The 16,200-nt window shown below is 45.3% G+C and overlaps 2 protein-coding genes across 7 annotated transcripts in view; both read left to right on the forward strand.

Moving 5' to 3' along the window:
- Window positions 1-632: 632 nt before the first annotated feature.
- On the forward strand, window positions 633-14,927 carry phf20a (PHD finger protein 20, a). Of its 4 annotated transcripts, none has more exons than XM_047332752.1 (17): window positions 633-1,098; window positions 3,015-3,121; window positions 4,377-4,548; window positions 4,887-4,971; window positions 5,364-5,446; window positions 5,567-6,155; window positions 6,233-6,283; window positions 6,380-6,649; window positions 7,526-7,720; window positions 7,898-7,993; window positions 8,660-8,815; window positions 9,382-9,563; window positions 10,125-10,224; window positions 11,330-11,525; window positions 11,688-12,129; window positions 12,706-12,889; window positions 13,543-14,927. In XM_047332752.1, exons 1-17 carry the CDS (start codon window positions 973-975, stop codon window positions 13,683-13,685), a joined length of 3,177 nt encoding a protein of 1,058 aa, XP_047188708.1. In that variant the 5' UTR covers window positions 633-972; the 3' UTR covers window positions 13,686-14,927. The 4 variants fall into 4 exon arrangements, with proteins under 4 accessions (XP_047188708.1, XP_035486373.2, XP_047188710.1 ...); XM_035630480.2 differs by having other exon boundaries at window positions 638-1,098; window positions 5,364-5,440; XM_047332753.1 differs by lacking the exon at window positions 633-1,098 and adding an exon at window positions 2,258-2,280.
- A 1,073-nt stretch (window positions 14,928-16,000) lies between these two features.
- ndrg3a (ndrg family member 3a) overlaps window positions 16,001-16,200 on the forward strand; it is a 34,313-nt gene continuing 34,113 nt past the window's right edge. The window contains exon 1 of one of the 3 annotated variants that reach the window (XM_047332923.1): window positions 16,001-16,184. The gene's annotated coding sequence lies outside the window, so the exon portion shown is untranslated. The remainder of the gene's footprint in view (window positions 16,185-16,200) is intronic. The other 2 variants (XM_047332925.1, XM_035630034.2) reach the window with 2 other exon arrangements.

Raw genomic sequence — 16,200 nt, forward strand, 5'->3', positions numbered from 1 at the left:
ATAGATAAATAGATTGATGATAGATAGATAGATAGCTAGATAGATAGACAGATAGATAAATAGATAGATATATGATAGATAGATAGATAGATAGACAGACAGACAGACAGATAGATAGACAGACAGATAAATAGATAGATAGATAGATAGATAGATAGATATACAGACAGACAGACAGACAGACACACAGACAGACAGACAGACAGATAGATAGATAGATAGATAGATAGATAGATAGATAGACAGACAGACAGACAGACAGACAGACAAATAGATAGACAGACAGACAGACAGACAGACAGACAGATAGATAGATAGATAGATAGATAGACAGACAGACAGACAGACAGACAAATAGATAGACAGACAGACAGACAGACAGACAGACAGACAGATAGATAGATAGATAGATAGATAGATAAATATACGTTATACGGCTACAATACAGTGGGTTATGATGGTTTGATGATAAACAGTCCTAAAATGGTGGACAAACTGAAATCCACCAGTGACTGAGTTTGGCTTGGTTTCCCTCTTCCACATCCTGTAAACAAGTAGCATCGGCAGGACGCTGGGTGGCGCTGTGCTCAGTGAACTGTCGTACAGTGTAAACAACGACAATGACTCAGTGGATCCGAATGTAGTCATATCTTGTGTTAAGAGTGGCAAGCTATGATGTGGCACCTAGGCTGGAGTTGTTGTGTTGTTGTCCGTCTAAAAAAGGGCTCGACTTGTTCATTCAGCTCCAGATCTGAAGTCGCTTCGATTCACACAATTGAGCCGGTTTATGGAAATACATAAGAGTAAAAGACACTTTGACACACTTTGGTGAGATAATAACTGTTATCCGTGTGGTCTTGTCCTTCATCCTTGTTCTTCATCCTGTGGCGTTATCGGAATAGATGGGGGGGGGTTACGTTGTACGCGCATGCGCAGTGCCTCGCCACACTGCCCGCGCCGGTGGTGAATCGAATGCGAGGGGGAGAAATTCAACTGCGTGATCTGGAGGAGACAGGCGGAGGCGGCGGTACCTGCACTCTGAAGGGATTACATGACACAATTTTACACCCAGCCGGACGCAGAGTGACTGGAGAACAGGTAGGAAGCCCGATATTCGTATCTTCCCTTCGCGTTTCAGAGTTTCGCCAGAAGCCCCTCGGTGACACCGGGACCGAGGCCCGCTGCGGTCGGACGCAACAACAACGGCGCAACGCGGTGCGATGCCGCATGTGGGCTTTTTTTTGGAGTTCAAAACAAACATGACGGTGAGGGTAATGGAACGGCGCGTGTTGTACGTTTTCGTCGTCACGTGTGGTGTAATGGCCGGTGTGCGCCGTGTGCTTTTGTCACCGGGGGCTTTTTTTTTTTTTTTTTTTATTTCTTTTTTTTTTTTTAAATGGCTCCGGGCTTTGTCAAAAGGGGAAGTTTGACGCTCGGCGCCACCACGCCGCTCGTTCCCCGCGAGTAAAGTATGCGAAAGTAGGCCTAGCGCGAGGCCGCCGCCGAGCTCCGTGAATGACAGCCGCGTGGCCAATCGCGCGCGAGCGTCCCGCCCACACCGGGGCGCGCTGGCCACTCGCGTTCGCCCGGGCCGCCGACGCTGGCGGCCGTTTTCCTTTTCGCGCTACGCCCGCTGCTTATAAAAGGCCGGACAACAAAGTGTCCACGACGGCCGAAGTGTACAACAATAGACCCCGGGGAGGCTGGGAGCACGAGGCGACCGTGTTCCCGCTGCAATTCCCCCACAGTCGATAACACCGCGACCGGTGCGCGCTTTCGGCCGTGCGCGTGAATAATTTAAAAGGGTGTGGGAAGCCGTTTTCTCCGTTTATTGCGGTGAAACATCAACCCACGGATTAATAAGTGGTTCCAAAAACGTGTCCTTTAACGCCACCGTTAAACTGAGGATCACGATCCGTGTCCTCGGCCGATCATCGCACCGTTACCAACTCCCGCGCCCTGCGTCGCCGTCGTCTAGTCTGGCTCTCTGTGCAAGGCCATTTAAAAAAACCCACACCATTTCATTATAAATCTCCCTTTTTTTGTTTTTTTACTGTATATGACGTTGTCCAGCATTGGATACCGTGCTCGGTATCTGCCTGCAAGAGAGCGATCATCACCGGGGCGACTTTGCCATTGTCTCCCATTGTGTCTACACGAGAGATCGGCTGAGCAGAAAAAAACACGTGGGCCGGGTAGTGTGAAGATATCCGGTTTGTAGGCGGCCACTGGAAGACTAGAACGCCGCTCTGGTGAAACGAGTCGCCGCGTGGGGCAGAAGTAAGGCATGGAGATTTACAAATGCAGATCGTTGGGTCGTTTTGGCCGATACCTCAGCGGTGATCTGCGTGCTCGATGAGAGAGGAATATGCTGTTCATAAGTCAGGAGAGCCCGGTGCACAATGGGCCGTCCACTGCGCCGGTGGGGAGTGAAGGCTGTGCCGAGGCATCGTCCTCGTCCTCGTCCCTTCTCGCATTGTGCTTTCCTGATGGGGGATAAATGAACACAGGAATCGAATAAGACTCTTCTTTGTGTGTGTGTGTGTGTGTGTGTTATTGCTCAGGACCCCCATAGGAGCCCGCGTGAGGTTGTTCCCAGATCACCGTAAACATCTGATGTTAGTGACACATTTCACCATCATTCGAGGGGCATGGCTCACCTGTACACTGTTTGCACATTGTTACAACATGTGTAATCCTTTGGCATATGTGTGTATGTTTACACCGACACAGCCTGGACCTTTCTGGCTCACAGTATTTCTCACACCAGAATTGCTACTCTGGGTGCAACGCTGTGCTTTGCCACCATCCTCTGGTTGAATGATTGTTAGGGTTGAGCTCGGAGAGACCGAGTTCGCCTGTGAAGTCCTCGATAGTCGCGTGTTTTGTCCCTGGCTAGAGACACAACATGATTCCAAGTAGTGTATCCAAGGTCATATAGATAGATAGATAGATAGATAGATAGCTTTGATTGGTGTGTGTCGGTTAATATTTGTGTCTGTGTGTGTGTGCAGGAAGGCAGCCTTGATGTGGGCAGTATGAGTAAGACGCCCCCTAACAGAAGAGGGATTACATTTGAGGTGGGAGCTCAGCTCGAGGCCAGAGACAGCCTCAAAAACTGGTGAGTCATGGCCTTGCTCATTTCTCTCCATCCATGTTACTGTTTCGCTTCTGTCCCCCTCTCACTTTGAACTCCCATGCTTTCCTTTCTGGGCCCTGGGTTGGCTATCCACTGTGTTATCAAACACTGAATGGTTAAGAAAAGAGTGCAGGAAGTCTCCCAGACCTTTTCATTGCACCACTGCTAATAAACAACTGCTGGTAGTGGGTGTGTGCGCTCAAGTAGCCAGCATACCAGCCTTCAACCTGGATTGACGATAATGGACTGAAACATACACCTGGGACTCTAAGATCTTATTTATTTATTTTTCTATTCAAAATGACAGGTGACATCAGCCTCAAGCCTTGTGTGGAGTAGTATAACTAATTATTACTACTGAATTTTAACTGCCCCCCGCCATTAAAAGGGTAAAAACATTTGTTTTACAAATTTGTCTACAGTATCAATTATTCATTTCCATTAATCATTACATTATCTCACTCCCTTTTTAAGGACATGCCTATTGTGATTTTACACATGCGCTGCAACCCTGAACTCATCTAGCCATTACCTGGAGGAGCTGTATATGAGAATGTTAGTGTCCAAATCAGTTGGACTGGACATCAAACAGACTCAGCCCTGCCAGCTCCCCAGTACAAAGTGCCTCTAATGTCCGATTGTGTACATGTGGCTGTGAATAGAACCGGTCAGTGTCGGCAGAATTTACCACGAGCGTATCGATGATGTTTCTATCCTGCCTCATGCGCGCTTCTACCCAGCCGTCACCCCTCGCATGAACCAAAGGCAGTGTAGTTCCAGTCGGTGAAAATGCGTTTGCCACTTTCCTGTTGTAAAATATAAATGTAAAATAACAGCAAAATAAAAAGGAACGTCTCCCAAGCACCACTCGGATCCACAACAAGCCCACGTTGCGTGCTGCACCTGTGTCTGGGAGACTGTTGCTAACTGTGCTGGACAGTATTTCCTGGGATTACCACGTTTTGAATGAATTAAAATTCATGTTTCACCATGTCAAACATGATTCATTTAAGTGTACATCATGTGTCGGTGCAAGTTTGCAGAAAGTTGTGACAAATCAGTGACGTCCGGCCTCCTTTTGAACAAACTTACAGCTCCTATGTTCACTCGCTGATGCTGACTGGCTATCGCTGTTAGCTGCTAGCTGTTGTTACACCAGGAACTTGGAAGTACCCTTCTCTCACCTCCTGTCTCAGTCCAAATTGAACATTATTGAATGTTTTCTTTTGTGCCGTAGGTATGCTGCCAACATAGAGAAGATTGATTACGAAGATGAAAAAGTGCTAATCCATTACCGCCAGTGGAGCCACCGTTACGACGAGTGGTTTGACTGGACAAGTCCCTACCTGAGACCCGTGGAGAGGGTTCAGCTGAGGCGGCAGGGCCTGAACGACGACGCTCCTATACCTGTAAGCTAAGAACATTGTACGTTTGTTTTTGACCTGTGTTGCATAGACAAGCTATCCCACCTCTGGGTACTTGTGTACTTCTAGTCTTTGTTACATAGTCAGTTTATACATCATGGAAAATCATCTGTAAAAAACAAAACAAAGGCTGAAACGTATTGCTGGGGTTTTATTTGCATAAGCTACATTTGTATCTTCTACTCTTACTTGAAAGTAAAATTTGAGCACTGTCATTTAAAAATAGATATAATAACTGTGGGGGGTTTGTATTGAACAGCTCCACCTCTCCTGATATTTTGATAACATCCCTCCATATGTCCAACATGTCTGTCCACCTCCAGGGCTTCCATGTGAATGACAAGGTCTTGGCCAGCTGGTCTGACTGCCGTTTCTACCCCGCTAAGGTCATTTCAGTCAATAAAGATGGTGAGTGGTAATAACTTAAGATGTAAATGTTTAGATTTAGAACATTTTTTTGTAAAATGTTAAATGTATGATTTCATTTTACTGATAATAATGTTACTGAGCAGACCTTTTGGAAGATGTGAAAGATATTGTCCTCATTATAAAAGAGCATTATTATTGAGCATAGTCTAAAATTTTCAACTGACTTTCAAAAAGGATATTGTGGTTTTTAATGGCCGTCAAATATAGCAAAATGTTTTTCTCTTTCACTAGAGACGGAGAGATCTGTCTAATGCACAATTATAAAGGTCTATAAAGGGGAATTATCTCAGCGTCTAGCTTTCATTTCACAAGTTGCTGGGGCATATGTCAAACATGGTTTACATGAGTTTGTTCCCCCGTATCCCTCTTAGCATCCTACACTGTGAAGTTCTACGATGGTGTCATCCAGACAGTGAAGGGAATACATGTGAAGCCGTTTATTAAGGAGGTAAATGTAAATATCCAAAATCAATCTTGTATACATATGTGTCATTTGTCACCTGTCGATCATATCATGAGCACAATTTCCAACACTTGTTTCCTGAAACTTCCTCTCTGTCCTGCTGACAAATAGAGAGGCAGTGCTAGTGGCGGCAAGTCGCGGTCCTCTGAAAGGAACATGGTTAGGAGGGCCCCGAACCGCAGAGAAAGGAGGCCCCAGGAGAACGGAGGGCCCAAAAACAAACGAGCCAGACGAAGCACCTCCGACCAGGAGGAGGACAGCAACAGTGAGGATGAGGAGCACGAAGGGGGGATGGTAAATGAGAAGAACAAGAAGGCGAACATCGAGGTAGAAGCTGCCCCCACTATCAAACAGGAAGAGGAAATATCAGAGCAAGGAGATCAGAGCAAGTGCAGGGATGCGGAAAAGGGGACAGGACTCACGAATGGAGTGAAGGGGGAGGAAGATGCTGAAGACAGGTGTCATGTAAATGGAGAGGTGAAGGAGGAGCCGCTGGAAACGGAACAGAGAGGAACAAAGCCATATACAGAGTCACCCAAGCCATACACTGAGTTACCCACTCAGACGTCAGCAAAGACGGAGCGTACGTCCGTCACTATGACAACCACAGAATCGAATGGGGAGGTGGAGACGAAACCAATCATTAAATCAGAAGGCTCTCAGCCCACAGTGGAGGTGCCGCCTCCCCAGCCTGCGAAACGTAAGTGTAAGCTTCAAATTTTCAGTAAACGTCACACAGGACATGGGTATATTTAAATGGTGTTTTCTCAATCCTAGCTGTAAGGAAGCAAGGCTTCCACAACCCCAACAGATTCAGCAGAGAACCACGTGAGTACATCCCAACACTTAATGAACAAACAGTCATCTTTCTGGACTCTTTGAAACTCTTCCTTGACAAGCTCCACTTTTGTTGTTTTCCGTCAGTGTACCGAGTTATCAAAAACCAGCCTCCACCCGTCCTGTCCATCAACCTCGACCACAACCCGTTTAAGTGCAGCGCTCCTGGCTGCACAAAATCATTCCGTAAGGCTAAGCTGCTACACTACCATATGAAATATTACCACGGCGAGGAACAGCCTCTGGAGGAGGAGCGCAGCCCCACCAGGAGCGTCCAGACCAGGGCCTCCGAGAAACAGACTACTGCCACCGGTTTGGACGGCCCGAAGAGAAGACGCACCATCTCGGCCTCTATGAGTGAGTTCCTTTCCAGTTGCACCTTGGGACAGTGGAAGAGGTTTTTTTTTAAAACTAGACCCGTTGCTACTTCTGCATTGCGCAAACAAAAAGCATAGTATATAAACAAATGCTACCATTCAGTTCACAAACGCACAGTGCGCATGTACAGAGCAGGGCCGGTGTTAAGCCAAAGTCTCCCTGCTGCTGAGAATTGTAGCTTGTCGTGTGAACAGAGACAGTAAAAGTAGTATTTACAGAGCTTATGCTGAATTTCTGCTGAGGACACTCAAAACTTAAATGGATGCTTTAACGGGACACCGACGCAGGACAAATTTTCTCCTGGTGCTGCCGACGGATCTGACTGTGACGGACGATCAATTTTTTTGTTCACGGAGCTCTACAGTGAAGCAGTTGCAGAAGACACCTTTTTATGTTGTGCAAAAGAAAATTTTGTATCAAACTGTGGCGAGGCATACTATACATAGTAGCCCATATACAACGCATGTGTAGGGCATGCATTGCCTGTCAAATGGTTTTTAATTTTTTTTAATACTGTTGTGATAGTGGATTCAATAGACTTCTCCATATCAACAGCAGCCATCTTGGTTGTTAAAAAAAAGAGAAAATTTCACAGGCTTTCCTCTGTCAGTCATTTTATTAACGATTAACGTATGAGATGGTTGTTATTGGCCCGACCTGTCTCGGTTCAAAATCATGAGCTTGCTGACTGGTCTTTTTTCCAGGCTACTGTCACTGCAACAATCAAATCAGAAATGCTGAATCATGACACAATGAAATCACTAATCATATGCTTTTACAACGAGGCTAAATTGCAATTATACTGCACCTTTGCCTCTACCTTGTCTTTATTTTTAATCTAATATAATTTGTCAGACTCTGTTGGAGGTGCGGCGGCTCCCCGTGGTGAGGTAAAGACAGCAGGCAGACGCACATCGGCCCCTCCAACAGTCAACAGCCCGGGCCATCAGCACCGGGCCCTGCTGAGGGAGAAGAGCAAGGAGAACCAGCTGGACAGGAACGGATGCCAGCAGCAGGACAAGGATTTGGACAAGAGTGGCTTTGATATTGGTCAGTGTGAAAGTGTTGTTTCTTTGTTGAGAAAACGACTGCATTGTGTGTTTCAAAGAGTTCTACCTGTTCACCGTTAGTTCCCTTCTTACAGTACAATTTTGCTTGTAGAATGGTTACCTGTACTGTTAGCTTTGTTCACAAGGGACTGAACTTGTGCCCCCTGATGGTCTCCAGGGTCCGTAAAGGACAAGCTGAAAGAGAAACCCAAGCAGAAGGACTTCCTCCGCATCAAATTAAAGAAGAAGAAGAAGAAAAAGAAGGCCAAGTCAGGTAAGAAGGGCTCCCTGGCTATCAGGCACCCTCAAACCTCTGCTGCGCTGCATGTGCACTCACCGTGACATTGTTGAAATGGCAAGCCTGCATTGCATGATTTACTCTGTTCACTCCTCTTGGTGTGGTGGCTGAGCCTCTGTGTGGGAGAAGTGTTACATCTGTGGCTGCTCTCCGTCACATCCATTGTGCCAAACAAAAAGCTCAGACTCATTTCTTTTACCGCTGTTAGTGTAACTCTGACTCTTTCATATGACAGTACTAGTGATGTAAAGTCAGATATATCTATCTATATATATATATATCAACCTATATATATATATAGATAGATATATATCTAGTGACACTGATAGTGACTAATCCAAACACAAATTAAACACTTGTTTGCTCTTATTTCTAGATGACATTCACACCAGTGTATTTGGCATGGACACATCTATCTCACACTGATTGGTCATTCCACACAGTTCAAAGGCCTGAAACAAGGGCCACATGGATTTTGATCAAATTGACATTCCCCGATTGTTATTGGGTCTTATCGTGTGTCCTTTATTGTTTTGTTGTGCCACTCTTTGTCACCTCCTGATGGCCGTTTGTTTAGCATTTTTAAAGTTGACATTTTTGTTCTACGTCTGCTTCCCCCCCTCCCCTTCCCTGTATTAACAGACTACACAGGTAGTGAGGAGAATATTGACATCTCAGTATTGGGTCTTCAGTCCAAATTGAATTTTCCACTCAAAAACCCCCCCTCACACAATCACAAGCCCGAGGCCTACCCCAGCAGGCCTGGATACAGCTACACAGAACAGATACATGTGGATGGTGGGTATCTCTGTGTGTGTGTGTGTGTGTGTGTGTGTGTGTGTGTGTGTGTGTGTGTGTGTGTGTGTGTGTGTGTGTGTGTGTGTGTGTGTGTGTGTGTGTGTGTGTGTGTGTGTGTGTGTGTGTGTGTGTGTGTGTGTGTGTGTGTGTGTGTGTGTGTGTGTGTGTGTGTACACACATGGCCTCCTCTCCCTTCCATTCCTCTATTTCCTTTGGATTCAATCCATCATGCAGGTTTTTCATTTGGATCTGCATCACACCTATTTGCCTGTGTCCAAACGTTGTTGACAATAAAACGTCATGACCTGCAGAATGAAACTGCCACCCTCACAGATGAGACCACTTTTTTTTATTTGTTACGCCTGGTTGATTGAATCCAAAGCTGTTCTTTGCTGCTATGGCTTGCTTCATCATGTAATCCACACATATTCATTGAAAACTCTGTGCAACAACATTTGAAGAAAGTATATTCATTGAACTACAATTTGAATTAAAACTTACTTGAATCGTCCACGGATCAGTTGTCAAGTTGTGTCATTACCATGTGTTTGTCCCGGTTACCGTAGATGAGGATAGCATCAGTGACTGGTCCACTGACAGCTGCGGCTGGAGTGACGATGACTTTGGGCTGGATTTAGACGTCACCACTCCTCCTCTGAGCGTGGACTCGGGTGCTGTGGACACCAGTGACCAGGAGATCGTGCGATGTATCTGTGAGGTGGAAGAGGAGAATGACTTCATGATCCAGGTGAGCTAATTGTTTGCTTCTGCTGTCGCCGCTTATAGTTTGCCTTAATTTTAAAGGTGACATATTATGCAAAAATTATGCGTTTTCAGTGTTTGTGCACATAAATGTGTGCATCTGTGGAGCCTGCCAGCCCGCAAACTGTGAAAAAAGACCACCCTGTTTTTGTTAGCTGGCTAAATCCTACAGCCTTGCTCTGAACAACTGGTCCACATTTCTCTCCCATTCTGATGTCACAGTTCGATTCTTTTGGGGTAACTCCGCCTGCAATCTGAGAATCTCCACTGCTCTGTTGAAGGGGCATGAAATTTTCTACACATTTTGAAATCGGTTGACCAATCACAACAAACTGGGCCAGCCGGCCAATCCCAGCAGACTGGGGTTTATCGGGATGCGGTGCTAAAACAAATCTGAACATTAGATCTTGTAAACCAAGTGGTCACCCAAATTAAAAGTATGAACCTGAATATGAGCATAATATGTCACCTTTAGGACATTGCAAGCTTTCATTTTTGATCATAGGGTACTATGAATATGAAACATGATATCTTATCCTTCCCTCAGTGTGAAGATTGTTTGTGCTGGCAGCATGGCACCTGCATGGGGCTGCTCGAGGAAAATGTTCCTGACAGATACACCTGCTACATCTGCAGAGACCCACCAGGTGACGGAAAACCAACCATCTGAATCCAGCATCTTTTGCTATCTATTTTTAACTGTATGATTCCTGTTAGGTTAAGCAACGTACTGTCAGCACACTAGTGGACAGCAAGACAGATGACTTACTATTCGCAGTGGACAGTGATTATTTTGGTGGAAAAATATGGTTCAAACTGATTTTTTTGCCATGAATCAAAATGTTTCCTTGTTTGTTTGATGGCACTGCACAAGAACCTTTGTGTTATTGATTTTTTTTTCATATGAAAACTAAAAATAATCAGCTGTAGCCTCAATTAGATCATAGTGCTTTTAGGGGTCTTGCAAATGTGTCCACAGTAAATGCGGTAATGGAAAGATGCGTAATTGCACAGTTGCTATCTTAGCCAAAGAAAAAAATGTTGTGTAAGTGACAGTGTGCCGACACTTTGCCATGGTGGAGTTCACTCATATTGTGAGAACCACGCATAAGAAAACACTCGGCCTCTAAAATTGAGAATTGTAGAACAAACTACTGTCAAAGGCCTCAGGTTTTTGGACAGTCACACATTTTGTGTTGTTCAGGCTCTGAGCTTCAGTACATCAATTTGAAGTAAAACAGTGGAAACTACATTAAAGTGCCAAGTCTCAGCTTTAAATTGAGTTGCCAATTATTATTTTTGCAACCCTATAATGTTGTCACTGTTTTTAAAGGGCTGTATCACACAAACACACACACACACACACACACACATACACACACAGTACTCTTTAACAAAGTATCCATTATTCAAATTTTAAATTGAATGAAGCTCGGAGCCTGGAGAACAATAAAAGCATTCATTGTCCAAATATTTATGGCCTTCACTGTTTTTGATGTTTGACTCACTGTGCACCAAGTCAAGGCTGTGCAGCATGGTGTACTGGATGAGCACATACTGTATTTACACCCTTTGTGTCTGCGCTCTATAAGCCATTAAGTGTTGCAACCTAACTTACCGACAACCATCAGACATGGCCTAGTTCTCAAAGGATTCTCTTGGATCACCCAAAGGTGGCCTTACATATTGCCACCAAGATATATATATGTGTATATATATTTACTTAATTGCAATTTTCTTCATCACTGTCAGGTAAAAGGCAGAGTCTGCGCTACTGGTATGATCGCGAGTGGTTGAGCAACGGGCACATGTATGGCCTGTCCTTCCTGGAGGAGAACTACTCTCACCAAAATGCAAAGAAAATCACCACCACCCACCAGCTGCTGGGAGACGTGCACCATGTCGTTGAGATCCTCAACGGACTGCAGCTCAAGATGAACGTCTTGCAGTGAGTACAGAGGCTGCATGGAAAGACTTGAGGGTGTTCTGATCACTACAGAAGTTAAATTCAAAAGCAGAAATTATTTTTGTCCAGTGTGATTTCTGAACTCAACTCAGTTTTTTTGTATGGCTTATTTGAGGATCTAATCCTTCTGTGTTCCCCCCTCAGGAGTAACACTCACCCCGACCTGCAGCTATGGCGGCAGCCATGGAAACAGTTGGAGAGGTCACGGACTGGCTTTGACTCATGTCGCAGCAGTGACGCCACACCGTCTCCTGTGACTCCGGATGAGGACATGAGCCGAGGAGAGATTTTAATGTCAAACGCCCTGGAGAAGCTAAGCCGAGCTGCCACGGCTGCTACCTCCTCTTCGTCCTGCTACTCCTCCCCCTTCCCATCCTTCCAGGACTCGTACATTACCAGTGAACACTGCTACCAGAAGCCGCGGGCGTACTACCCAGCAGTAGAGCAGAGGTTGGTGGTGGAGACCCGACAGGGCTCGGAGCTGGAGGACAGCATGAGGAGCACAGAGGAGCTCCTGGAGCGGGAGCAGCGATACGGAAGCCTGCTGGAGATGGACAAGCCCAAATCAACAGGCACCAATAACAAGGTTGGAGTTGATTCCTCAGCAAACAAGGATGATGACAGTGCAGCGGGAGTTCTCACTATAGAGCAGTGAAATGACCATAAACACTCACTTGCCTTAAAAAAAAATAAGTTGGAAAGTTTCCAAAGTGTATGAAGAGTGTATGTAAATGTTTTGTGATAATAATCAGTAGATCACCTTCAGTTATAAATAGAGAAAATATGGATTGTCAAAATAATCGGTTTGGTCCGTCAAATGGCATAAAGTACAGTATCCATGACCTCAGGATCAGTTGCTATGGAGACGACGTCAGCCAGAGGCAGGAATCTAGGTTTTGTGGAATCCCTTGTTGTTGTTGCAGCCACTAACAAAACACTACTCTGGCTGCAGAACTGACCTCGAATGAATCATGATTTCGTATGTGACGTCATTAAAGCTGCTGTATATAGATAAAAAGTTTTATAAAGGTCAACACCATCATTTCCACTTGCTGTTAGCGGCACGGGCATCACATAACGAGCATTGATTTGGCAGAGCTTTCATTAGAACAAGATCTTGGTAATGAAATTCTTATCTGACGATTTCACCGACTGTCTCCAGGCCTCGTTCGGTGGCTCGTCGTGGTCCCAGGCTGAGATAAAGGATGAGGGTGGGAGAGGTCCTGGGGAGGCTGCAGACAACAGCCAACAGCATCAGCAGTGGCAGATCAATCTGCTGGATCACATAGATGCCGTCCAGGATGAGGTGTCGCACAGGATGGACTTCATTGAGAGGGAGCTGGACGGTAAGTGCTGGAGACCTAATTTAGTTATTTACTAAGTGTGGGGAAACTCAAAAGGGCGAAGATGAAACTTAATGTCAACTGTTTCATGTTGGTAACATCATATTAAGTTTCTGTTAAACAATATTGCTTCAGAAGGGGTACTTAAGATATGAAGCCTGTCCGCCTATTGCCGATGAAGCTTCTAAATGCTGAGGGGTAATAAATATTTCCACCTATTTCTTTGCCGAGCCTTACTGTAACACGTTTCTCGCTATAATTATGGAGGGACCAAAACATTGCCGCAAAGTGATAAGTTATTATTCCTACACGAGAACTGTGAACTGTGAGGCGTAGAAGGCTTCACTGAGGTTTGACAGTCCTCATTAAGCTGGGTCGAGCACAGGGCGTCTGTGTGCAAGTTAAGTATCACTCTGTGTTGAATTGAATGTAAACTCATTTGCTCCTGATGAAGCATGAAATTACGCAACAGCCCAGAAGTCATTGATATGTACAAGTAACTGTGAGGCTTGCATCAAACCCTGGGCTTGGCGTACTGAAACACAGGCGTGTGTGCGCACCTGAGAATTGTGCACACCCTTGGTGGGCTAAGAGAAACACGTAATTTGTAACCACGTGCTCATCCCCCTCTTTCTCCCTCTGCTCGTCCTCCTCAGTGCTGGAGAGCTGGCTGGACTACACCGGGGAGCTGGAGCCTCCAGAGCCCCTGGCCCGTCTTCCTCAGCTCAAACACCGCATGAAACGGCTTCTCACACAGCTGGACAAGGTGCAGCAGATATCCCTGTTCAGCACCACATGAGGGCGCCAGAGAACAGCAGCGGCCTTGGTCACCACAAGCAATGCAGAAACAATGCAGCGGAGGAGGCTCACAGGACTCTCTATGGCTGCAGAGATGATATTAATGCAAGTGCAAGGCTCAGATTGTCCGCCACGGTCTCTCTGACCTGATTTCTGCTGCTGTTGCTCTCCTTTTTAAAAAAAGCGTCTATGTGGTGGCATCCGATGCCGCAACCCGCCAGTGTTTCATATGAATATTTATATGAACATGGATGGAACGCTGGCATCATAAATCAGGATTTAACACAATGAGTAACCTCGTAAATGCAGGAGAAAATCCTTAGGACCACATTACACTTCTATGGTTCCCATGCAACTTTAAACCTTCTGAATGCCTTTTTGTCTGATCCTCCAGCTTAAAGTTGCCCCGTCTTTCTCAGTACTCAGTGCTTTACATGCAGAAGCTTTATATTCAAAATTGCAATCGGGTTCCTGAACGAACCGACACGGGCCTCCTTGCAAGTGATTCTTTTTCAACACCTTTTCAAATCGTCACTGTTTTTGCATTTATCGTGCATTTATCCATCGTGCAGTTTTGATCACCTGTCATGTCATGATATGTTCAACCTTTTTGCTCCGAGTGTGGACAGGTAGTAACTTGAAGACATCCAGTATGTATCAACGCTGCACACGCAGTTACTACAAATAATTTATCCTGTGTTTGACCTACTTGAGAGTTTGTTTTACACTGCACTGTGAAGTTATTTTTGTCTGGAATCAAAGGCATCTTATTTTCAGCTTTAGAGACGTGTGATTTTCTGTTTTCATCCTAGAATGTAATTCTTTTTTCCTAACAGTCCTCTCATCAGTTAATCTTTGTGTTCGTCAATGACCTGTAACCTTATTTGAGTTCACTCTTTGCATCGTTGTTGCTGTGGCACTTGACCCATGATTCACTGAAAACTGTAATGTAGGCTTGTCTCTTCTTATCCTAGCATCTTGTGCTTTGTCAATGACAAATACTACTTAAACGACATGTACAATTCTTTTTTTCTGTTCCATTTCATCGGTTTATCTGACGGTATTTCAGCTGTTTGTAAATATGTTATTCGAAAATGTGCTCTTCTTTCTTGAAAACATTCTCCAAATACAGATATTGTATGCTACTGTACTGTAAGTGTCTGGCGTAGAAGCAGGGAAAATGTCCAAAACAATGCAAACAGATTTGCTGGTACATAAATAAACTATCCTTGTTATTAATCACTATGGACACATTCTTGACTTTTTTTTTTCTCTCTGTGCCTCTGACACGCAGAGTAGTTGGAAGAACAGGAAGAGGGATCTTTCTCATCCTGTTTATCCAGCTGGTCGAGATGCTGCCAGTGAAGTCAAGGGTCGCATCAGTCGGTGTTTGATGTAACAGGTTTTCTTCGCATCTGATTTGTGCTCTTACACAATCAGATTGAAATCAGGGGCAGCATCAGTGGAGAGGTTTAAGATGTGAGCTTGTGACTGACTGACTGACTGCAATACAGGGGCGGAGTGCTAAATTAATTCCTGCTTAAGTGCCACTGAAAAAGGCATTTGACTTTACAGCGGCGCTGCTCACCAGCCAGAAATAAATCATTGGTTGTACTGGGGTGGCAAACCTTGAGGGAATTTTCTCCCCAAAAAGAGGGGTGTGCGTGCAGCACTCTAACTGTAATATGTTTTTATTACATAGCCGATTTGTACAGTTACATAATCAGATTGAAAATAGAAACTTGATGGGAAATTCTTATCGTTTAATCTCCAATATTTCAGCCAGCATCATGTGGTGACAGAGCAGGGCGAGTGATATCATATTGACCAAGAGTCAAGCAGCATGTCCCATCTCTTGAGCAAAGATGTTCTTAGGTAAAAAAAAAAGGGAGTTCACAATGTCATCATCATTATTATGATTATGATTATGGGCATTATCATATTGTTATCATATTATTGTTGTTAATTAAATTAATGAAATGCAATTGATTACATTATATATTATCTAATGATTCCCCCTCATTAAAGATGGACGTAAGCTCTTGGGCATGCGCTGTCCGACTTTTAGTTTAACCTCGGGACTGACGCTCCTCTGTCTCATGGGTGAACTCAAGTTGGAAATCACCTTAACGTTTGGTCATGGCAGTGTTCACACTTCCGGTAGTTGAGTCAGTGTCCCCTTGCCTTGGGTCTTGATTATTTCGGAGCGGAGTGAGACCTCTGTCCGCTCCTCCTCCTCCTCTCTGTGCCTGTGCAAGCGCCTCCTCCCATTGGCTCCTCCGCGGCGTCTGCGCTGCGACGACGACGACGACGACGACGCAGCGTGTAGCTCCGCCCAGACTCGGTCAAAGCGAAATACTAGTTGAAGCAGAGGAAGCGACGCGAGAGGGAACAGCGCGAACTGTGCACTGAAATAACAGCGGCCAACCGTCCGAATTCAACGACACACCCGGCAGAGGAAGCGAGCGGGACCCGCCGGACGCGTATTCCAACCGACGAGGTGAGTCCCGGCGCCG

This window comes from Scophthalmus maximus, chromosome 6 (genome assembly GCF_022379125.1).
Source record: "Scophthalmus maximus strain ysfricsl-2021 chromosome 6, ASM2237912v1, whole genome shotgun sequence".
NCBI lineage: Eukaryota > Metazoa > Chordata > Actinopteri > Pleuronectiformes > Scophthalmidae > Scophthalmus > Scophthalmus maximus.